This window comes from Notolabrus celidotus, chromosome 11 (genome assembly GCF_009762535.1).
Source record: "Notolabrus celidotus isolate fNotCel1 chromosome 11, fNotCel1.pri, whole genome shotgun sequence".
NCBI lineage: Eukaryota > Metazoa > Chordata > Actinopteri > Labriformes > Labridae > Notolabrus > Notolabrus celidotus.
In genome coordinates, this window is record NC_048282.1 from 2,521,661 (window position 1) to 2,545,643 (window position 23,983).

Below are 23,983 nucleotides of genomic sequence, written 5' to 3' on the forward strand. Positions count from 1 at the left end.
GGAGCAAAGGCATGGAGGCAGGAGAGCTGGTTCACACAACACTCCTGCTGCAGGTAGAGACCAAGCTAACACTGCTAACCCTCAGATAATAATTCAGCCTGCTCTCCAGTGATGTAAAGGATTGTTCTTACGTTCAGTAGTGGACTCACAGAGGTAGCTTGCGAAAATTCCCATGCTGTTTTTTGTGATGCTGCTTCAAATGCGCGTTGAAGTTGGTCATATTAAACTTCCTCAGTTCTGTGCCACCACAGCTGCAACGTGTTTTTCGGACTTAAACAAAAAGGCCGACATCACTCCTACTCCTCGCACACACTGTTGTTGTGATCACGTGGGCTCTGTATGCTGGATAGAAGTGCTGGAGCGGAGTCTGGAATGGACTGATTATATCGGAGATTTTAGATGCAGGCCGATAAAATCAGATACTAGATTTTTTGCTGATATCGGACCGATATCCGATATCAATATCGGATTGGGACACCCCTAGCTAAAATCCCTGACGACCATTTTTTTCATCACGCGTTAATTTTGAAGATATTAAGATTACGAGTTTTCCATTTTGAGAGGCACAGCTGACTTGACTGACAGGAGGGAACACTGTAGCTGTGGGCGAGGAGGCTCAATGCCTTCAAACTCTTTATGTCACAATCGCTTGACAGCAGTTATATTGAGTTTAACATTACAGGTGACATATTACGCTCTTTTTCATCAATATATATTGGTCTAAGAGGTCCCCAAAACATGTCTTTAAAGTTTATGCTCAAAAAAACACTTTGAAATCAGATTTTGGCATGCCTGAAAAACCCTCTTCTTCAGCCCTGTTCAGAACGGTCTGTTTTCTCTCTGACCACGCCCCCTCAGGAAGTGGATGTGGCCTCGGATCTCCAGCACTTTGATCTAATGTTTACATGTTGGCCGCAGACCCGCGTTACTTCAACCCTCCTGACGGAGAGGCGCCTGCAGCAGGACCTTTCTGAACCATTGGTCACAGATTTAGTGTTTCTTGTTGTTTTATTTATCAGTATGTCGACGTGTGTCTTGGTACGCAGCTACTAACATGTAGCTATGTGGCTATGCTAACTAGTGCTAGCACTTATCCATGATAAATAAAAATCATCCACTAGATCTTCAAATCTGCAGACGTGGGGAGTAAAACTGACCTTTGTGTTTATTAAGACAGCCTACAACTAGCATGCCTCCCCCTAAGCTCCTTGTTAGCACACATGTGTGCAGGGAATGAAAAACAGAGGAGAGGTTGAGTTGTAGGGGTGCAACGAATCAAAAAACTCACGGTTCTGATCGGATCATGGATTTGAGTCACGGATCAGATCATTTTTCGGATCAGCAAAAAAAAAAAAAGAAAAAAAAAAAAAAAAAGGACAAGACAAATAAAACTTTGTCCTCCATTTATTTTGTAAAACACTTTGCCCATTAAATAAAAACAACATTCAACTCAAAATGTACTGCATGTGCAAAGCACCCTATCTGTGGACCCAGTCCTGCCTCATTCACTGCATTTCATGGCATGGCAAGTGAAGGAGCAGAGGAACTTCAAAAGTTTCTCTCCATTCTTCTTTCAACCGTTGATTTTCACCGTCCACTTCTCTTTGAGCTGCAAACTTGGAACACACCGTTTTATTCTAGGGTCCTACAGCTGGCAAAGTGCCAACATGTGAACTGCTCCATAAACCAAAGTGAAAGTTAAAAATTGCACTCGCAGCAGTGGACTCTAAGAGACCCAGTAACAGCCTGTCTGCGTATCGTTGACATGGAGACAAGTCCCAGTAAACACGAGGTGACCCGACCAAAACACATAGTGAAGGAATAACAGTTCAGGGGCCACAAATAGGCGGCCGGATGTGGTCCGCGGGCCGCGTATTGACGGCCTCTGGTCTAGTGGGTGCGCAATGGAGTTTCATAACGTGGCTCAAGCACATTCAGAATTCACTGTATTTCACAGGGAAACCAAAACACTCCCATACATGTGACTTACAAGATGAAGGAGGGTTTTCAAGTCCCTCTGCTCCTTCACTTACCATGACTACCACTGAGCTTCACGAGTGAGTGTGGATTGAACATGCGGTCATCACGTGAACACGCGCAACTTTTTTCATCAACCGATCCACGGACCACGTCCATGCCGATCTGTGGAGAGGCATCCGTACGGATCACGGATCAATGATGATCCGTTGCACCACTATTGAGTTGTATTTTATACAGTCTATGGGCTGAACAAGCTCCGAGCTCTGACTCCGTGACAGACCGGATATTGTTGTGACGTATGAAAAACACGGAAGTCTGAAACGGCTGGTTTCACACACATTTACAGAAAGGTGGAGAAATCAGAACAGGGGCAGAATGGATTCTTTTCATTCTCGGGGGTTTGTAGACATGCCAGGGAAACAGATTTCAGGGAAAGAACCATTAAAAAGTCGATTTTGCATGATATGTCACCTTTACCAATATGGCTACCACCGCCGATTGACCTCAGAACAGCGCTTCAGATACAGATGGGTGACATCACGGAGAATACTTCCATTATTTATACAGTCTCTGGAGCAGATGTCAGATGGGGATGAAATACACGGCTGATGAGTGGGGATTCCGGAAGTCCTGTAAATGCGGGAAACATAATGCTGCCGAGCAGACCAATCACAGGGCTTGCGGTGTCCACGTTGATTTGACGCGTAGTTACATTTTGGAGGAGGTGCTTGTCAGCTATGTGCGTAGGTACGGGAGCTACGTAGACCGGCTATGCCATCGATTTGACGCAGAAGTATAAACCAGGCTTCAGCCGTGCCCCTAATAATGCAAACCTTTTCACTTTCGAACATCATGAGTTGTGAAAAAGAACTCTGAGCTCTTGAAGCCTAAACAGTTTTTTGAACCAAGCTGGGAGTTGCCTTTGAGGCTTTCACAGCCAGCTATAAGTGAACTCTCGCAGAACCACAGTTTTTGCAGCTTGATCCGACTGAATGGATTAGCACCACCATGTGTTTTTGTAAGGTGGGCTGTTATCAGCTTTAATGCTTCTGAGGTCCATTTAAAAAAGGTGATGAATAACTGAACTCTCACTCTTTTCCATGTATGCTCTCCGTACTTGTCAGCTGCAGCTTAGTCTCTTTCTTTCTATCGCTCTCTCAACCTCCCGTTCATCAAAATCCAGATTCACTTTCAACCAGTCTCTAATTTTTCTTGATCGAATGCACAAAAGGAAACTCCGGTCATGTTATATATTAATTATTGATAACTTGTAAGTGGTCTGCAGCTGGAGAATTTCTGCAGTGTTGAAATATTGTTGGAGCAGAGGTTTGTAACTTTATTAAAATGAAGGTATGAGTGCAGATAGGTGGACATTTGAGGTGTTTTAGGGAGGAGATCATTTCACATTACCGGGATAAACTTCTATAGTTTGTATTTGAGTGTGTGTTTGTGAGTGTGTGTTTGTGAGTGTGTGTGAGGGGCTTGTCCTGCTTCTTTGTCCCAGGTAAATCACACACCTGATAGATCTGCATGAAATAGGGTTTCTATGTTTGAGTGTGAAACTCATTGAAGAGTTTCACACTGAGCAGTTTTGTGTAATCTCTAACCTAGATTGAATAATAACTGCAGACTAATCCTTACAGACTGAGTAGTCAGGGTGTTCTTTCTGTGTAGTGGCAGTTTTCAGTTGAACAGCAAACATTGTTGAGATGTTTGAAACTACAATCCTCCGTTTTTTAAACGTGTCATCAGACACACCAACAGGCAGCATGAGTGTGTGGGCGGCTGCTTCCGTACATGCTCTGTACATGCAGTCCAGGAGTGTTTTTTTCTCTAAGAGGCGGGACTGAAAGGTAATCGTCCGTCAGAGTCCCCCCTCAGCGGGCCCCGGCTCCAGCATGAAGGTTATGTAAGTGTGTGAGCTGCCAGCTCCCCTGCTCTGCCTCTGCTGCACATTCACACTGCCTCTGACTGGAGAGGAGCACACAGAGCAGTCAGCCAGTAGTCAGTGAGTCAGTCAGTCACTGAGGCAGTAGAATACAGAGCAGCTGAGTGTAACACACGGCTGTGAGGAGGACAAATACACCTTCTTTTTACAGTTTCTCCTGCTTGAAGAGGAGTCAGTCAGAGAGTTAGAGAAGCAGAGGAAGCAGAGGACAGGACTGAGGACCAGCACCACTTCTTCTTCTTCACTTGTCTTTGATAATTATGCTTCTCCTGGACGAATCAGAGTCATTTGCAGGTACGTGACATCATCAAAGGTGGACAGACAGGTCAATCCCTAATATAAAGAGGGGTTCATTTGAATATAGCAGAAGAAGAAGAAAGTAGAGATGATGCAGAGATGATAGAGATGATGTGTTGAGAGGCAGACTGCAGAGAAGTTAGTCTGCAGCTTCCTGACTGATGAAAAGCAGAATAATGAAAGAAAAGAGGAGAAATGGAGGTGAAGAAGAGCTTTCAGATACAAATCAGGGGAAATAATGATGATGGGAATGTTTAAAATGTGCTGTATGTGTTGATTGATGCAAACTAAGTTACTTAACAGTGTTGTGTAACACTGGATCCATAATGACCGAAGCTTGCTCTGTCTTTCTTTCTCTCTTTTCATTCTTTCTTTTCTTTCTTTCCTCTCACTACATTTTCTCTCCTTTCCGTAATACTTGAAAAAAAATCATCATATTGATATTTAATATTTCCTCTCAGTCAGCCGGTGTCTCCACTGCGCCTGCACCGCCGCCTCTCTCTCTCTCTATCTCTCTCTCTCTCTCTCTATCTCTCTCTCCCTCTCTCTCTCTCTCCCCTGTTGTTGTCTCACGAGCCGCGCTCTCATTGGCTGTTTCTAGGGTTACCTAAACCAATGCCGCTGCTTGATTGGTTAGTGCAGGCAGACTGTGGCCATGCTGGATGTGTGAGCATGTGGAGGCAGGAAAACATATGGTTCAGCAGACCAGTGGGTTAGGGGGACAGAGCGCGCCGCAGTCTGCACACTGTCTGGATGAACGACAGAGAAAGATGTGAGGAAACTTTCTTTAAATTCATTTCATGTTATAATAATGGCAGGAAGTAAAGACACAAGGAGACTGTGCAGGTTTTATTTACAGAGCAAGTCTTATTTTGAAGGGCTGATTGTCTCTAATGTGGATTTTTAACCTTAGTTTGAGTGAAGTGATGCCAACTTTAAGTTTCCATTCAGAGGATTTCACAGCCACATATCTAACCCAGACATCTGTGCTTAATCTCCCAAACCGGAGTCTCTCAGATTAGGCTATTTAGGTTCACTTGGACTGAATGTTCTAACTCCTCCAAAAGACTCAGAGCTGCAAACCTTCAGAAGATTAAACACGCCTTCACACTGGTTATAGTTTTTCCTTAAAAGGTGTCCTGTTTGTGTTTCTATAATGTGCAGTTTTCCTGTTTCATTACCTGAAATGACCCAGCAGCATACAGAGCTGAACACGCCCAGATTTAAGTCAACAATTAGTACACTTAATGTTTCTTAATGTTTCATAATGTGCTCCAGTAGAGTCAGAAACTGTCTTATTATGAAGTTTTCCTCCCCTTAATGTTCCTATCACTTTAATCTGATTCATCTGTGAGCCAAAAACCTAACAGGAAAACACTGTCTTTCAATATTTGCAGACTTCCAAGAAAGATCTTCTGGATATTATCTGCGGTTTATTGTTCAGTAACTCTGATCTGTGGAGGATTGAGAATTTTCTCTGCTGTGAAAACATGTCCTCATTTGATCTGGATTTGCTCGGGGTGCACAATGTTCCGCTGCCTCCGCCTCTCGCTGTGTGTGTACTCTTATTTAGCAAAGCGCTCACAGCGATCCTTTTTGGACTCTAACTAACGTCTGCATGCCTGTGATTCTTAGGATGGCTCCCTGTGTTTGGCTGGCTGTGAAAAGAGACACTAGACGCCTTGTCACTGCTGCAAACATGGCATGTAGATAGTTAAAGGGCTAAAGGAACACACTGTTCTCACTCAAATCTATTGTACTGATTGTGTGTGTGTGTGTGTGTGTGTGTGTGTGTGTGTGTGTGTGGTTTTTATCTCACACATCTCCTCATGAGTACAGTGTGTCCGTCAGTGACGAGGTGCTCATTGTAAGGAGAAGAGAAGTGAGTCAGTGTTACAGCAGCAGCTCCTCTGTGACACAATGAAGCAGGAAGGAGTTAACCGCGTTGATTCAAGCTGTGAGATTGTGATCAGTCCCCGCACGCCGGTCAGGAACAACCTGTCCAGCTCTGTCCTGAAGCGAGGTCTGCATTCAGAGCCAGGAGCACATGTAGTCTGGCTGCTATCAGAGCAGAGGGATGGAGGATGTAGGCTTCGTTGGTTCAGCCACATGTCTCATATTCCCACTTCCCTAATGTGCACTTTGTGAAATACCACCCAACCCCCCCAACCCCCCCTGTAAGATCTGAGGCTGCTTTCTTTGTTCTCCTTAAATGTACATTTCCATCCTTCAGGTTCACTTTGTCAGTGTTTTTTTTCCATGTACCCGCTGCACCGTGCCTTTCACTTTGTTCCCGCATCCCATCCTCTGTCTGCTTCCTCTTCTTCTCCTTCTTATTCCTCGTGACCATCAGGACTGTAGATAGAGCTGGGAGATATTGAAAAAGATGATATCATGATAACATTTTTCATCTCAGTAGATATTGATAATTATCCTGATAAATATCAAATCATTATTTTATTTAAATGTAAAGTCAGATTTTTGCTCCTGAGTGAAAGTTGAAGACAGTTTGTTAGTTTGTATCTGGATTTAGTTTCTGATGAACTTCTTGAATCCATCATTTCTGACGGTGCTAACAGGAAGCAGGTCTTTAATGTAAGATTTTATTTACCCACATCCTGAAAGTATATTTAATGAAGTTAATAGTTAACTCAGAGTCAACTCAGTGTCAGACTTACGACTCTGCTTTGACCTGGTAGTTTTTGAGTTTTCGTCAGTGTCACTGTCGCTCGTTTCAGCTGTGTTTAGGGGTGTCCCGATTCAACTTTTTCACTTCCAATACCATACTGATATTGCAGCCTTGAGTATTAGCGGATACCGATATCGATCCGATCCAATATCAGCATGAATCATACATACTTGTATTACTTATTCTGTAGTATGGAATGTTAGAAAAGGCTTGATCCAGTGATATTATTCAAACAGAGAACAATAAATAAAACACTTTTGTGGAATATCTGAAGTTAAATGATTCAGCCTCTCACTGCTAAAAAGTAAAAAGAAAACATTCTTGATGTGACCACTATGAAGGTATTTTGATTCTTTTGATTCAAATTAAAATGCCATGGACACAATATAAGGGCTGTATTGCACTTTTACGGCGGTCCCTGAATGCACCTTGCAGTGACAGAGGCACTTGACAGACAGTTCACGGCACTCTCAAATGCATCTGCATCTTTGATGACAAGGAGTTGATCCAAACTTACTGAATGTGTCTGATGTTTCACAAAACTGGATTGAATCAAGCTGTAGACACAGAGCTTTTTACAGTGAGAGCGGCAAAAACATCAAACATCAAATATTAAACAGACGTCCCCCGGTTGTGTCTTTGTCACTAACGCACACTGGAGGGCAAAAATCATCAATGAAGATGAGACGGATGCATGGAGGTGAGAGAGCTGGTTGATAAAGCACACCTGCTGCAGGTAGAGACCAAGCTAACACTGCTAACCCTCAGATAATAACTCAGCCTGCTCTCCAGTGATGTAAAGGATTGTTCTTACGTTCAATAGTGGACTCACAGAGGTAGCTTGCGAAAATGCTCATGTTGTTTTTTGTGATGCTGCTTCAAATGCGCGTTTATCACACATTTGTCATATTTATATTGAGAAAAATTATATCACAATAATTATCGTTGTCGAATTATCACCCAGCCCTAACTGTAGATGCACATTTACAGATCCCCAAAAGATTAGATATCATTGTAACTTATTTGTCTTTATTACAATCCCTGTGTTTTATACTCTGATCATGACACATAAGATAAAATAGCTTCTCTAAATCAAAAGAAATTAATTTAAGAGCCAGCGGCAGCACATTTAAAGTTATATTCCAGGGACACTTCAAACAGACGCTCTTAAAGGGCACAAGCTCCTTTTTTCAACTGAGATATGTGTTGGTGTTATAGGATCCATACAGTCATACGTTTCAGGAGTCTTGTGATCAGAGAGTGAACATCATGAGAGCAGCGTCCAGCCCGAGCCAGAACTACTCACAGTATTTCACATTGAGACCAAACCCAGTCACAAGCAGCACCTTTGTTACGCAGTGTGTGTGGAGCCTTTGTTCCAGTAAAACCTGATTATCAGTTAAATGTGATCCCATGAGGGGTTTAATGTTTAAATCAAGTGGTTACCTCCGGCCACGAGAATTGAAGCCAATGCTGAAGTGTTAAAAACTGCAGTTCATTGAGTGTCCACTTGAGGCTGGCTGCAGAAGTATCAGAAACCACATACACACCAATTCAAAGAAGACGATCTTTACAGCAGAAATAAACATGTTTACAGCCTGGTTCAAAAAATGAGTGTAGTCTGGATAGTTCATTTCTCTATCGGCACACACTGTACGGGTATGAATTTTTTAATGGCGCGGTAATTTTGAAGATATTAAGATTATGAGAGGCACAGCTGACTTAATTAACAGGCAGGTACCCTGTAGCTGTTAGCGAGGAGGTCAAAGCCCGCCTCTTTACCTCACACTAGCTTGACAGAAGTTTGGTTGAGTTCAGCATTTCAGTATGGCTCCCACTCATGATCGGCTTCAAAACAGCGCTTCAAAAACAGATGGGTGACGTCACGGAGCCTACGTCGTTATTTATACAGCCTATGGTTTGAATATAAGCTTCCTATGCATGCTGTCAAACTTAAAGTGGGAGAGAAGTTACTGAGATCGTGTTGGTAAAGCGTCAACCTCAGGTGTTTATCAGACCTGAGCATCACGCTATGAAGAACACAAAACCTTGAGTTCAAGGAAAGTGGTGCCAAAGTTAGATCTGAACATGCTCGTGTGTTTATGTGAAGTTTAATGAAGCGTGTGACGCCTTCAGGCTGAGTGACGACACATTCTGAGCATGCTCACATCAACGGACTCTCTCAGCTGTCAGAACTTAAACATCCATCATCAGACAAAGAGAATGATTCATTGATTACGCGACTCCAATGTGAACTAAAAACACAACCACACGCGTTAAAGTGCACTGTGTGTGTGTGTGTGTGTGTGTGTGTGTGTGTGTGTGTGTGTGTGTGTGTGTGTGTGTGTGTGTGTTCTCTCCTCCTCTTCCTCCCTCCTCTTCCTCCTCTTCCTCCCTCTGCCTCCCTCTGCAGCGGTGACACACTGGCCTACAAACAGAGTGTTCCACCTCGCCTCAACTTTCTCTTTCTCACTCTCTCTCTCTCTCTCTCTCTCTCCACTTCTCACACACAGTCTCCCTCTCATCCTCCCTTTCTTCTCCTTCTTTCTCTCCGTTCATTTTTCGTGGCGTTCTCCTCTCACCGCGGCTCTGCAGGAGGGTTTCATAACTCACCTGCCTCGCTCTAATAACGCCGCCTTAATAACTCATTCAGGCCAGTCGGTTACATAAGAGAGGTGTGTGTGTGTGTGTGTGTGTGTGTGTGTGTGTGTGTGTGCGTTGCATTAATCTTCTTGATTTTGTCTTTCTCGAGGCGAGTTATGTAACACAGTTAAATCTTGGTTTGTCTTGGAAAGGAAACCACTGTTTCTCCTCTGGTTTGGCTCTTCTCTTCTCTCTCTTCTTTCTCTTCTTTCTTCTCTCTTTTCTTGCGGTCTGGGTCTGTATTTCTGATCCTCGGGAGGTTTCTCCTCAGCTCAGCCCGGCAGACGTGGTGATGAGTTGAAACAAAAAGGCGTGGCGGTGTGATTTATGGTCTGCAGATTAAACATTAATTCATGAGCGTGGTTCTTCTTGAGTTTGCCTTCTTTCTTTACCTCTGCCAAGGCTTCTTTTTCCTCTCCTCTTTCATGGTGGACGAGGACTGACTCTGATTATTATTCTAACATCTGGAGCTTTTCAAATGACAGGCTTACGTCAGCTGAAAGTTTAGCCTATACGTCGGTCCAACCTGCAGCCTCAGTCTGTCCTGTTAGACGTCCATTTCAAAAACTGTAAACCTGCCGTGTGCAACTTCTGTCCCAGGACACTTAAACCTCCAGAAAGTAATAATAATAATGATACATTTTATTTAGAGGCGCCTTTCTGGACGCTCAAGGTCACCTTACAACATACCAACAGTAAAAAACAACACTCAACGGTAAATGAATACATAAATACAACAGAATAACAATGCAACACTGGAGAAATGAAAGTGTAGTCATGATGAAAGAGAAAGTGAAATCATTCCAGTCCAATAAAACAGAGTAAAGCGAGTAGGCTCGGTGGAAAAGGTGAGTTTTGAGGCAGATCTGAAGGTGGTGGGAGAGGTGGAATTTTGTAAGTCCAGGGGCAGAGAGTTCCAGAAGGCTCTCCACCCCATGGTGGTCAAGAGAGCAGGTGGGAGGGTGAGTTGGGTGGAAGAGGAGGACCTGAGACTACGGGTGGGTGTTTTGTTATGGAGGAGCTCAATGAGGTCCTGAGGAGCTCGGTTGTTGATGGCCTTGAAAGTGAGAAACTGAATCTTGATGCGGTATTTGAAGTCCCCAACTCGTGTCCAGAAACTGTTACTTAACTCCAGAAACTGAAAGTTTCATATCTTAAGTGAAGTGAAAAGCTCAGCTATGAGTCAGTCACACAGATGTTGTCCCACAGTCTCTTTTTAAACTCAGTGTAATCACAGTTATTCTAATCCCTTGTTTTTTACCCTGATACTGATTCTGCTCACTCAGATTGACTCTGAAAAACAACTGTGAGAATATTGGTTTCCAGCCTTTAAAGAGGAGTAAGTTTCTGTGGGTCATGAAGTCTTATCAGAGGATACAATCAGCGTGAAGAGGCCCGTCCGTCTTTCTGTCCACTCACCAGAATTTCTCTTATCTCTGCGTTTCAGAAACAGTCGTAAAAGTATGAGAACACTGTGAACTCTGCTGAACAGCAGGAGAGGGGTGGAAATCCTGACAACACACACACCCACACACACTGTCACACATACACATGTAACTTTCACGGGCTGACAAACTCAGCTCTGCATATGTGTCTCTGTACGTCTGTGAGTATCTGCGTCTGGAAGTCTAGATGTTCTGTAAATGTCACTGTGTTCGTCTGGGTCTGCCGGCTCCAGCGAATGTGTCTGTGATGCGGCACATCTTTGTGTGTGTGTGTGTGTGTGTGTGTGTGTGTGTGTGTGTGTGTGTGTGTGTGTGTGTGTGTGTGTGTGTGTGTGTGTGTGTGTGTGTGTGTGCGCGTACAGGGTGTGAGGTACTTGTGAACATGCTGGTTGTGTAACAGCCAGAGGCAGCTGTTACATAAGCGTCCCCCCTCGTCCGACCAGCCTCAGCGTCGGTGGCCTGTCTGTCTGTTGGAGAGCAACTTTCTGTCTGAGTACAACTCAGACTTGTGTGTGTGTGTGTGTGTGTGTGTGTGTGGTGTGTGTGTGTGTGTGTGTGTGTGTGTGTGTGTGTGTGTGTGTGTGTGTAAAGCAGGTCATCCGATTGTGTGCTGCAGCCTCTTCTGTCACATGGAGGTGTATCTAAAAATGAGTGTAAGAATGATGGACCTGGGCTCTTGACACAACCTACTGATCTCATTAACACCTTCTCATCCAGCGCTGTGTTCGCCCTCGCTCTTTGTTCCTTTGCTCTCTGACCCTTTTTGACATTTGAACACAAACACTCAGAGTCAGGTCACTTAGTGTCGGATAAAATCAGGCTTCTCTGATCCTGAGCGTTTGTTTGCCATGTTTGTCCCTTCATTTATCTGAGCTTTGAGATGATTGTTGCTGTTTATCTAAATATTATAAAAAATAACTTCCTAGTATTCAACTTTTTCTAAATGTTTACTTCTAAAATTAGCACTTATTTATGGGGCTTTGTTAAAGAGATATCTCAACGCTCAGAGACAGAACTGACCCAGTCTATGGAACGGACAAGCTAAGTTGCTGTTGCTAAGTCTGCATCACTTTATGAAGCTTTGGTATTTCTGTTAGGCGGCAGTGTGAATTTACATATTAGCTAAATATTAAGGATATAGAGCAACATTTAGATTTTACATTTAACATTTAGATTTAACATTTAACATTTAGATTTAACATTTAGATTTAGATTTAACATTTAGATTTAACATTTAACATTAAGATTTAACATTTAACAATTAGATTTAACATTTAGATTTATATTTAACATTTAGATTTAACATTTAACATTAAGATTTAACATTTAACAATTAGATTTAACATTTAGATTTATATTTAACATTTAGATTTAACATTTAGCATTAAGATTTAACATTTAACAATTAGATTTAACATTTATATTTATATTTAACATTAAGATTTAACTTTTAACAATTAGATTTTACATTTGTATTTATATTTATATTTAACATTTAGATTTAACTTTTAACATTTAGATTTATATTTAACACTTAGATTTAACATTAAGAATTAACATTTAACAATTAGATTTAACATTTGTATTTATATTTAACATTTAGATTTAACTTTTAACATTTAGATTTATATTTAACACTTAGATTTAACATTAAGAATTATATTTATATTTTATATTTATATTTAACATTCAGATTAGACATTTAACATTTAGATTTATATTTAACATTTCGATTAGACATTTAACATTTAGATTTATATTTAGCATTTTATTTAACAGTGATTTTAACGTAATATTTAAAAATACATATATTTTGAAGATCACAAATATTCCTCTAAATGTGATAAAAAAGTGACTCTACATTTTTATGACATTTTGGAGCTAAATGTGGAGAATTGTTGTGCACAACTTTACAAACGGAGCCCCATACTTATTTGTCCCCATTTTAATCAGCTGTTGTCTCTTTTTTTGGATAGAGTTTGATGGAAACAAATCTGAATTATTGATTAAATGTCTACACATTTGCACTTTTATAAATAAAAGACATTTCCAGACACTTTCAGTAACATACAAAAACATCTCTGTCCATCATACTTTAGTTTCCAGCAGAGCCTGAAGTGTTTTTGTAAGATAAAGACTTGATCCGTGTCCCTCCTGGACCAAAGTGCGTGTTATAAAAGACGTCCCAAACTGCCCGTGAACACTGAATCGGTCAGACGGATGAAATTACACCTCGTAATGACGCCGTATACCGAATGTCTCAAGGTCCCTCTGCCCTCTGAGACATTGTTCTGTGTTTTATAACCGCACATGGAGGGAAGATTATGTAAGACTTGGGACACATCGGCCAGCCAGCATGCTCCAACACGCACCTGGAAAGAAAGAAAAGGAGGGCGACTACAGGTAGAAGTGGGAGATGTGAGACCTGAGGGGAGAAAGAGGGGGGGGGGGGGCTTAATAATATGACAGGAGGACTGAAGATGAATGAAGAGGAGGGGAGGGAAGGAAACACAAAACAGTACTTGTAGATAGTTGAGGAGGAAGAGGAGGAGGAGGAGGATGGAGATAGAAACAGGCAGATTAAGAAAGACAGGGAGCGGAGGAGGAATGAGGAAAAGGAAAAGTGGTTAGGGGAGGAAGAAGTAGGATGTGATGAAAGAGTGAGAGGAGGAAAAGTAGAAGGAAGGGACAGAAACATGTCCGAACACAGCGGAGAGACGAGGAAGAGTAAAATCAAAGAGCAGGGCTCAGAGGTGCGATCAATAGATTCTGACTATCCAGCCAGGCTGTTATTTTGAACAACTGTCACGCCGCTTGTCTTGGAAGCATTATGTAAACACTTACAAAAACACTTCCTGAAACTTTTATGTAAGCTTTGTTTTCTCTTGCGAAACCATGCTGACCTCAAAGTTCACCTTATGAGGTCCCTCTCTGAAACGGACGGATGAAATCAGCTATGGATCATTTCGCTCATGTTTACCACTCTCAGTTCTGGTGGATGAAGTATTCCTAACATCTTTTTTTCTGTCATTTATATTCCACATAGTTTAACATAGTTTGAGTCAGGTTTGTTTTTCTTGTCAAAACTAGAACAATGGAAGTTAAAGGATTTATCTTATAAACTCAAATGTCTGTTCCTCTAAAATCCAGCCGTGACCTGCTGGAATTCAGAGATAGAGATCATTTTCTCAGCCGTTATTCAATACGCTTCCGAGATGATATCAGTGCCACCATGCTTATGAAACAACAGAGGTTGATACAGTCATTTAGAAATGATTACCTAATCAGAAACTCTGATTTCAGTCCTGCCGTTTCCCCCTCAGACTTTTGGTTTCCAACAAAAGCTGCCCTATCGCTGGCCTTTCAAAAGACAGAAGTTACGCAAGTCTTTTCATGTTTGGAGAACACGTTGAATAACGAGCAGAGAATAGGAACCGCTCAGGCTCTGGGTGGAAAGGCCACAAAATTGATTCATTTTTCTTCTTCTGCCTGTAAAGCCCAGCTTAACTTTCCTTTGTTGAAATGATTAGATGACCCAGTCTGCTACTCTGTCAGCTTTCATTCTGTATCCCTCTATTTCCTGTCTACTTCCTGGAATCCCTGCTCCATGTTGGATAACCAGTGTGTCCTCCCTGTGTCTGTGTGTGTGTGTGTGTGTGTGTGTGTGTGTGTGTGTGTGTGTGTGTGTGTGTGTGTGTGTGTGTGTGTGTGTGTGTGTGTGTGTGTGTGTGTGTGTGTGTGTGTGTGTGTGTGTGTGTGTGTGTGTGTGACGTGGAGGATTCTCCACCACGTAGTAGTAAATATCCGCCGTCATCCATAATCTCCTTACGTGGACAGCAAGTGGAAGTGGACAGCAAGGACGAGGACAGAGGTCAGGCCTCAGACACTTTTGATTTGTTCCTTTTATGTAACTTCTTTTCAGCGTTGAGCTCAGTGAGTCACGAGGACGAGCGGAAGAGAGCAGAGGAAAGTTTGAAGATTAAGAGACTGAAACACTCAAACACCTGCACACAGCGGCTCCTTGGTTCAGTGGTTTGGTGTGTTTGAGCTCAGCTGTGTGTTTGCAGTATGGCTGAGTGACAAGATGGACCTGGTATGTAGGTCAAGCACTCAGGACCTCATGTTTCCTGAGTGGCTGTTTATGTATGTGTAATGTAAGTCGTCTGAACTCAAACCTTCTGCATGCAGATGAAACTGGTGCAGGTACGTGGTCTGCTAAAAGCTGCTGAATATCCAACACCAGGCTTTGCTCACAGCAGGTTGTTGTTTCCTGGAGACCGGTCGTTTCTGTCTTCAGAGTTGAACAGTTTTTGAACCCTTAAAGTGACACATCATCTTCAAAGCAGGTTAGTCACTTCCTGCTCCCGGTCCGATCTTCCTGCTCAGTGATTCGTTCGCTCTGATACCTCTTTTTGACCAACGTGAACCGGGTTGTATTTCTGGGCTGGTGCTCACGCTGGTTCGGAGCCGGTTGAACTCGCGAACCAACACGGCGCCCGTTTATTTTCAGCCCGCTCGAGCCCGTGGAAGAGGCACGTCATGACGTCAGATCTAAATGAGCAATTTTCCCAGCAGCGCTAGCGCGACCTTTCCCTCACAACAACAACAATCGTGGACAAGGGCAGCTTGTCTCCTCGGCCGACCACTGCTGTGCCTTGGAATCCATTAGTCTCTTTGATTTTTCACTTCAGGACGATGGAGGAAACATGTTTGGTTTGTGTTTTTTGATCACTGCAACCCCGTCCCCTGTGCCTCGCCCCTGATTTAAGCGGTTCGCAGTTCAAGACCAGCAAAGAGTTGCAGCCGCTTTGGAACTGGTTTTCCCAGCCGGGAGCCGGTTCACTAGCAGTCAAAACACGAAAAACTGGTTCTCCATTGAGCGCCGGCTCCAAAACCAGCCCTGAAACTGCCTCGGTCGAATTGGACCGACTCTGGCTCTCTAATTAGACAGTGTCCTGTCGATTAGCTTCTTGGCCCTCGACTTGAAGGCCCCTTAAGGAGATTTTGATTTTAAACAGTGTCCCTCTTATGCTGAAGCCTCTTAGTGACCTAGATAGGAAAATGAGATTATCAGGAATAAGATTGGTGATTTCTTTCTTCAGACTGAGTGTCAGAGCCTGAGTTTGAGTCACGATGTTGTGTCGATGTTTCTGGTAGAGTTTGTCAGTGAGACGTAAGTTATCAAACAGGAGGAGTTCTTTTAGTTTAGAGGAGTTCCTTTGCCCCCTTGTCTGATACTGGAGCAGGTTAGCAAAAAGACGAACGTTTTTTAAGGATTGTTTATGTTATGTTATGTTTTTGGGGCATTTTTGACTTTTATTGAAAGGACAGGAGAGAGACAGGAAACATGCAGAGTAGAGAGAGGAGCAGCAAAGGGAGGAGGCCTGGTGTTGAACCAGCGACCTCTGAGACCAGGATTCTAGCCTCTGTACATGGGGCACGCTCAGACCGCTAGGCCACATAGCACATTACAGCAATAAAGCAATTTAAATCACTTCACATAAGACATTATTTCAGCTCCTCTGCACTGGCTGCCTGTTGATTTTAGGATGGATTTTAAGATTATGTTATTGACTTTTAAAGCACAACATGGACTTGCCCCTCTCTATATCTCTGAGCTTTAATCCCCGTGTGAACCTGGTCACAGTCTGAGATCCTCTGGCAGTGCTCTGCTAGTTGTTCCAAGGACCCGACTGAGAACTAAAGGGGACAGGTCTTTCTCAGTCAGGGCTCCTTCACTCTGGAACAGCCTGCCAGAGGAGATCAGACCTGCAGTCAGTCCCGTGTTTTATATCATTACTCAAGATACATCTTTACAGGAAAGCTTTTATAAGGGTCTGTTTTATAAGTTTGTATGTTTTAAGTTTTTATTTAATTTTGCTTTGGACTTCTTGTTGTTTTTATTGCCCACTGTGAAGCACTTTGTTACCTGTATTGAAAAGTTTGACATAAATAAAGTATTAAATTATTATTAAAATAATCATTACAACGGTCAACAATAACACATTTAAATAGATTAAAAGAACACATTTTAAAGTCACTAAAACTAGCAAGTCAGATCAACCAGGACTCTGAGGACAGAGGAGCTAAACCCTGAGCACACTCACGTTATTCAGACATTCATTTGGACACAGGAGAACACATCATGACACCGGGAATGAGACGATGACACCTTTTGTAAGCTAACGCTAATAAAGCAGAGTTAGCAAAGTTTTGTCTTTGTTACGTTACAGTTAATAGTTTTACGTCGCTGCAAATCAAAACATCACCAAAAACGTTATTCCATTAATTTGATCCACAACAAATACACACTTTGGCAAGAGTCACGCCTCTGTGACAGTGTCTGAGACGAAGGGGTTACAACAATTAGCAAACCAAAGCTGAGCGGACTGCACCACCTCATGAAGATTTAATGCAGATTCCTTTTTCTATCATTCATGTGCGATTCAACGTTTTGCACAAAATGTAAAGCTTTAAAAAGTAAGCAGGGACGCAGCTTTGGTAGTTAGCTTTAGCATTAATTAGCAGTAATTCAGTGAAGTAGTCCTAGAAGCACTAAACAACTAGCCAGACTCCGATTTGTTTGTGGCTCACAGCTCTAAAAAAAAAAAGACTGCAGAGGATTAGTCACACTTTGTTCCGTCACAGTCTGTTAAAGTAACCAATGAAGACATCTAGGAAAAATGTTAGTGAATGACTGTACAGATTATAATCTTTACTTGTGTTAAGAGCTGGAGGGCAGACGGTCACCCATCTGTTCCAGACCAGTTCCTTTTTCTTTGAAAAGCGGCATATGAAGGCTACAAGTAAACTAAGTGCTGTCAGGAAACTGTCATTTACTGACTTATATGTTTGTGTCAGAGCCAGGAGGTCGGTTTAAAGTTTGGAAATGATCCAGGGAGGGTTGAAGAAACAAAAGATGTTAGGTCACAGAGGGATGTGTGTAGAAATTATGTTTTTATACCTTCTTTATTTGAGTTTTTGATCCTTCCATGTCTCTCTCTTCCTCTCCCTCCTCCCTCTATAACACTGACACACTTCTTCCTCTGATTAGAAACACTCACACACACACACACACACACACACACACACACACACACACACACACTGTGCGGTTGCATGGTTGCGGTGTTGTGCTTTTCAGGGCAGTGCAAGATGTTATATAACTTAACTCTTAACATATACGTAGATGTGGTTATATAACCTTGTGGTTTCAGCAGACATTTCCCCGCATCACTCCCCCCCTTCTGACACACACACACACACACACACACACACACACACACACACACACACACACACACACACACACAAATACACTAACCATGATTTATTTGGCGATGGCCTCACATTCTTTGGAGCTGCGTATATCTCGGGTACATGTTGTGCTGTTTTTGTGCAGCGCAGCAGGTCTTCAAACTGCAGGGCACGTCCAACAGAACAAATTAATGACTTAGAAATGTATCTGCGGTTGCTGTTTACTCCGTGATGATTCAGCTTCCCATCAAGACACACGGTGGTATCTCACCGGCTCCACTCAGAGGGCAGAGAGTTCAGCTGCAGACGACCTTATGTCATATCACTGCTCACATGCTACAGTCGTTTAGCTGCGTATCATCTCCTCACAAGTCGCGAGTGTTTGTGTTTGACATCTCAACAAACTGCTCTCAAACTCCAACTTTAATTCCCCGCCTAAAGATAACACCTCCATTGTTGTCAAGCACAATAGAGGTTATCTTAATGAGAGGCTTCCACGTTCCTCTCTGTAAGATAAGTTCTGAAAGTTTGACAAGCCAAGAGAAAGGCCTGCAAGCGCTTTGGTTAAAACTTGTTGCTTCAGTTTTGCAGCCAAAGGCCCCCCAGTTTTCAGGGAAGCAGAAAGACTGGCTTTAATTTGTGATTTAAGAAACACAGTTACCTCAGATGGCTTCAGTTAACATTTAAATACATCTTGTTTTTACACTCTATACAAAGAAAGCTACTTTGGTCATCCTAAATTCATACTGGCAGTAACAAAGATGTATATTACCCGGCTGTCTTACTGATCTTCTGGTTGTGTAAGATCCTCGATTCTGATTGGTCAAAACCCCTTGACAGTGGTTATTAACTTTCACTAACATGAGCAACACCAGAGACAAACTGATCACACATCATGTCAAATCAATCCACAGAAAAGAGTTCAGACACATTAAACTTCTGCTTGTTGACACCATAGACTGTAAGGTGAGGGGAAACTGTTAGCTTCCAGGCAGAGAAGAATCCATCACCATGGAATGATAACTGACCAGGAATCACTGGGACTATTTTTAAAACTATTTTAAGACCCCTCCACTTCACACGGGGGTCTTGTCTGAACCTGTCGGGATTCTTTTTCCCAAAACAACCTGCTAACCATACATTATCCCTTACATTTGAGACTATTCAAATGTGTAGAACAATTCTAAACACTTATAAGTATAGTAACAGAGTTTCAAATAACTGTAGGTTTCTGCAGATATTACATGATCACAAGGTTAAAGATACAAGTGTAAAGTTGAGGTCAAAGGACAGTTTCAATAACACTTACTGATGAGGTCAACAGATTCCTATATTTCAGTAAATGTCTAAACAATTTGGCAATATGAACAGAAATATTTGATATTTAGATTTTGCTAATAGCGGACATCTCAATCCAACAAAATATTCAAAAATCACAAGTATAGACTTAGACTTAGATATATCTGTCAAGATGAAAATTCAGTCGGGACCAATCTCTTCAAAAGACGTATTCAAGTTATATTTTGCAGTATAGCTCTGTCCTTGGGAGCTCCCTGGCATTCCCAGTATGCATGTGGAAGGGCAGGGAGCTCCCAGTATAGACTTGTTTGTTGTTATAATGTAAATCAATTTATCCTAGATATATTTGTCAAGATGAAAATTCAGTCAGGACCAGATTAATTAACTATTTACACGCAATAAGTTATATTTGGTTGCATGGCTCTGTCCTGTGAGCTCCCTGCCCGTCCATGTGCTCACGTGGAAGGGCAAAGCCTGAGGTGGGGAGAACACACCTCCCCTCTTTCATGTGCATACATGAAAAACCAAGGCAGGGAGAGCAGTAGCAGCAAAGACCACTCAGTGACAGTACAGAGCGAGCATCAGTGAGGATAGATCAGACACAGTATTAAAGGAGGAGCCGGGGTGAAGGTGGGTCGCAGGTTGCAGGGGGAGCAGCAAGAGAAGGCAGGCTAAATCAGTTTAAATAGAACGGCCATCTTTACTATTTACCAGTTAGAAGCATAGATGTGATCAGCTGAGCTGATAGGGGCTGGTGTTACCGGCAGCTGATGTTCTGTAGGCCAAACTTGACCTCCTGAACTAACGCTGAAGGGTGCCAAAGTTTGAGAATTATAAAACATCTCTTAATGTGAAGAGTAGTTTGATGTTCCTCCGTCTCTGCCCTCCTGAAAGATTGTAAATTCCCCAGGCTTCCTGCCAGCCTTGTTAGTGATAGTGATGACAGGTAATTTAATATGTGTGTGAGAGTGTGTCTGTTATCACACAGCTAATAACTCACCTTTTACCTGTGTGACATTTCCATTGGAGCGCTGCCATTCTTGTGTCAGACTTTGGTTTCTGACAGCACCCAAAACTTGTGTGTTTATTTGTTTAGCCGGATTCAGGGCAGGTTTCAGTCTCAGATCCTCACAGGAGAATACCAATGACTCATTAGTTATATAATGTATTTTGTGCATTTATGTGAGTATGTGTTGTGTAACCTGTCCCTACTGTCTGGCCATGATGCGGTGAGGCTCTCCCAGAGGTGTTTGAACGCCTGTGGGCATGAATCTGTAAGTCTATCGGTGTGTGTGTGTGTGTGTTTGTGAGATCGCCCAAACAGCTGGGTGAACACACTTACAGCTGCTTACTTAGCTTCTGTTCACTTTTAAAACTCATATCTGACTTTATCCCGAGGCTTCCTCTCATTTTTTAAAGTTTGGTATAATCCTGTGACCACCTGAGAAAGCTCATTGATATAACAGCGACCGGATGGGAGGATAGAAACGCACAGAAACTGATTGTGTGCACTCTGGAGGTTATGAAACTTGTTTTGCAGCCTGTTTTTTCCTCTTTTCGCCTGATTTCCCTCTAAATGTAGTTCCTTTTAAAGAAGTGGAACAGAAGCGAGTGATTGGCTGAATGCCATCATGTTTTCCCGAGTTACAAACGTTACATAAGCGACTGACGCCACAGTCTCCCCGATGTGATGTAAAAACTTGACCTCACATTTGGTCTCAGCTTAATCAGTTTAGCTGTAATTGAACACATAACAGTCATTTTCATAATCAATTAATCTGTTTGTTATTTTTGGATGAATAAGTTGGTCTAAGTTGTGTCAGAAACTCTGGAAATGCTCATAAAAGTTCCCCCGCTGGAGGCAGCTTCTTCCTGTGAAATGTATTTCAGGGTTTTTTTTCTTCCCTCTTTTTGAAATAATGCGTGGCTTTGCTGCAGGCGGGCCGTCAATAGTTAATCATTTCACATGAAACCGGGCCAACAACATAAAAGCAGCCTGACAGTGACACTCCTCTTCCAGCTGCTCTCACAAACAACAGGACTTCGACTCCTCTAGAACAGACAGTGAGTCTGGTTCGGGTGCTTAGTTTGAGCTGAGCATACTGTACCTCGACTCCCGGTCTCCTGCTGCATGCCACCCCTCACTCTCTGCTCCCAACATTTCCCGTCTCTCTTCAGCTTCCCTTTCCGATACAAACAATGACAGCTTCCCAGTTTACATTTAAAGTGTTTGTCAAATGTATGGACCCTTGGCTGTCCTGCTCCATCCCTGTCCCATTAATGTTCCCTGAGTTCAGTTTCAAAAAGAAGTCATGAGATAAAAACCTTCTCTTGTAAATTTAGCATGCCAAAACTAAAGTGAGAACATCCATCTGCCAGTTTTTTTATTAAAAATGAATCAGGACATAAGGCGACTCTTAAATTATGACTTTTTTCTGGTGAAAATAAATTCTATTTCAAACATTTGGCAGCAACATCTTGGATCAGCTAACTAATTTAGAATTCAGGGGGCGTGTGCATGTCGGACACCGGATGTTAGCACAAGGTGTGTCTAACAGCTTATAAAATCAGATTTGGTAACATATTTCATAATGCCCTGCCAGTCGCCCTCTCTCTCTCTCTCTCTCTCTCTACTATCCCTCTCTCTCTCTCTCTCTCTGTATCTCTCTATCATGAATAATTCTTTGACTCGTTGTCCTCTTGACCCGTGCTAAGAAACAAGTCCTGGTTCCCAGAATCTACATCTGTGAGCTTGTTTGTGTGTGTCCCCTATATTTTTGTGTGTGTGTGTTTTCCCTCTGACTCAGAAGTGGATCTCTCTCGGCCTCTTTAAACGATGACCTCTCTTTTATCTCTCAGCTCTCCCTTCTTCTCTTTCCTTTCCTATCTGCCCGCTCTGTGTCTGCAGTAAGTGCTCTCTTTGTGTGTGTGTGTGTGTGTGTGTGAGGGTGTGTGTGTGGTGATGTTTAGGCTGTGTGCATTTCAGGAATGGTTATATAACTGTTCTGTAAGGTGGAGTTTGAGGGAGCAGGGGTAAAATGGGGAGACGGGTGTTATTTTGGGACATCTTTACGCTGAAAGGACGCCTTGTTTTGCCGCTCTTATCTCTGCATGAATCATCAAACCTGCATCCAGCTGTATGACGGCTTTTTCATTGATCTTCCACATAAACAACCTGTTAGCCCATTCCTGGAAAAAGCAATCACTGCATGTACAGGAAGTTCTGTGTTTGTACTTCCTGTTTTTTCCTTTTGATTGAAGTCAACAGAAGAAGAAGAAGTGTGGAGTTCTTCTCGTTGTGCTGTTAACTCCAAACAGATGAAATGTGCTTCAGTTCTGCACACACTGAAAACTAAGCACTCACGGTCTGCTTTGGATTATGTCTAATCATTGGAAAGTGATTACATGTCATACTTAAATAGAAATATTGTCCTGTCTGGCAGCTGGAGTTTGAAGAAACAGAGTTTATTATAGTTGCAGGCTTGGGTCCAGCTTTGGGACACTAAAATAACCACCAAAGCAATAAATACAGTTTACAAGATGTTCTTTATTTACTCTGAGAAACTTCACAAACGAGCTTTCATTTTCCTGAGAAGTCAGTGGTCAAAGTCGTCTCAAGGTTTCATTGCTCTGTGTAGGTCAAGTGTCAAACTGCAGTTCCTGGAGTGTCCACTTGAGGATTACGCTAACATAGAGGTGTGAAAAAATATCAATACAGCAACATATCACGATACTTTGACCTCCAATGTGATATTGATATTTCAACTCTTAATGTCGATATTTTTGTAATAATACAAATTCACATTTTAGCTGACTTGGAACTAAAATACAACTTCAGTATTTCAAAAAACAATAAAGTGGAGAAGTTTTTTTCAATCAAATAGTTTTGACTTAATTTGTTCTTTCAATTTTGAGTAATATTGTGTGACTTACATTTACACCATCCCTACTTTTTCTTAGTTTACTGTGTAGAATATCACAATACATCACAATATATATATATCGTGATACTATCACATCGTGACCCAAGTATTGTGATGCGTATCGTACTACGAGGTTCTTGGCAATACTCACCCCTACGCTAACATGCACTATGATAACGCTAACAAGCTTATATTTAGCAGCTATAAGGGACGTTCTGTTCACTGTTTTGGGTGTTAGCATGCTGACATATGGCTCCAAACTCAAAGTACAGCTTTAGACGTCAGTGTTTGACAGTTAATTGATTCTTAGCTAACAGACATTATACCCCCACAAATGCTGATATTACTAATATTACTTGTAGCCAAACTAAGGCCATCAACGAAATCAGGTTCATCCACAGTGAGGACTGTGAATAGGTATTAGATATTAAGTGGAAAGTTGTGGTCTTTCATAGTCCAAGACTCAGGCCTCATTGGGAAACACTTCAGGATACTGACCAAA

The 23,983-nt window shown here is 42.2% G+C and overlaps 1 protein-coding gene across 3 annotated transcripts in view; it reads left to right on the forward strand.

Moving 5' to 3' along the window:
* The window catches only part of LOC117821375 (helicase ARIP4-like), a 123,150-nt gene that overhangs the window by 76,522 nt on the left and 22,645 nt on the right, over positions 1–23,983 (forward strand). Inside the window, exon 1 of one of the 3 annotated variants that reach the window (XM_034695587.1) lies at positions 3,876–4,222. The exons of 1 other annotated variant lie outside the window; for it this stretch is intronic. In XM_034695587.1, the coding sequence (XP_034551478.1) occupies positions 4,189–4,222 (34 nt within the window). In that variant the 5' untranslated portion in view covers positions 3,876–4,188. Of the gene's footprint in view, positions 1–3,875; positions 4,223–4,849; positions 4,998–23,983 lie in introns of those variants that run through there. One more of the 3 variants, XM_034695589.1, reaches the window with a different exon arrangement.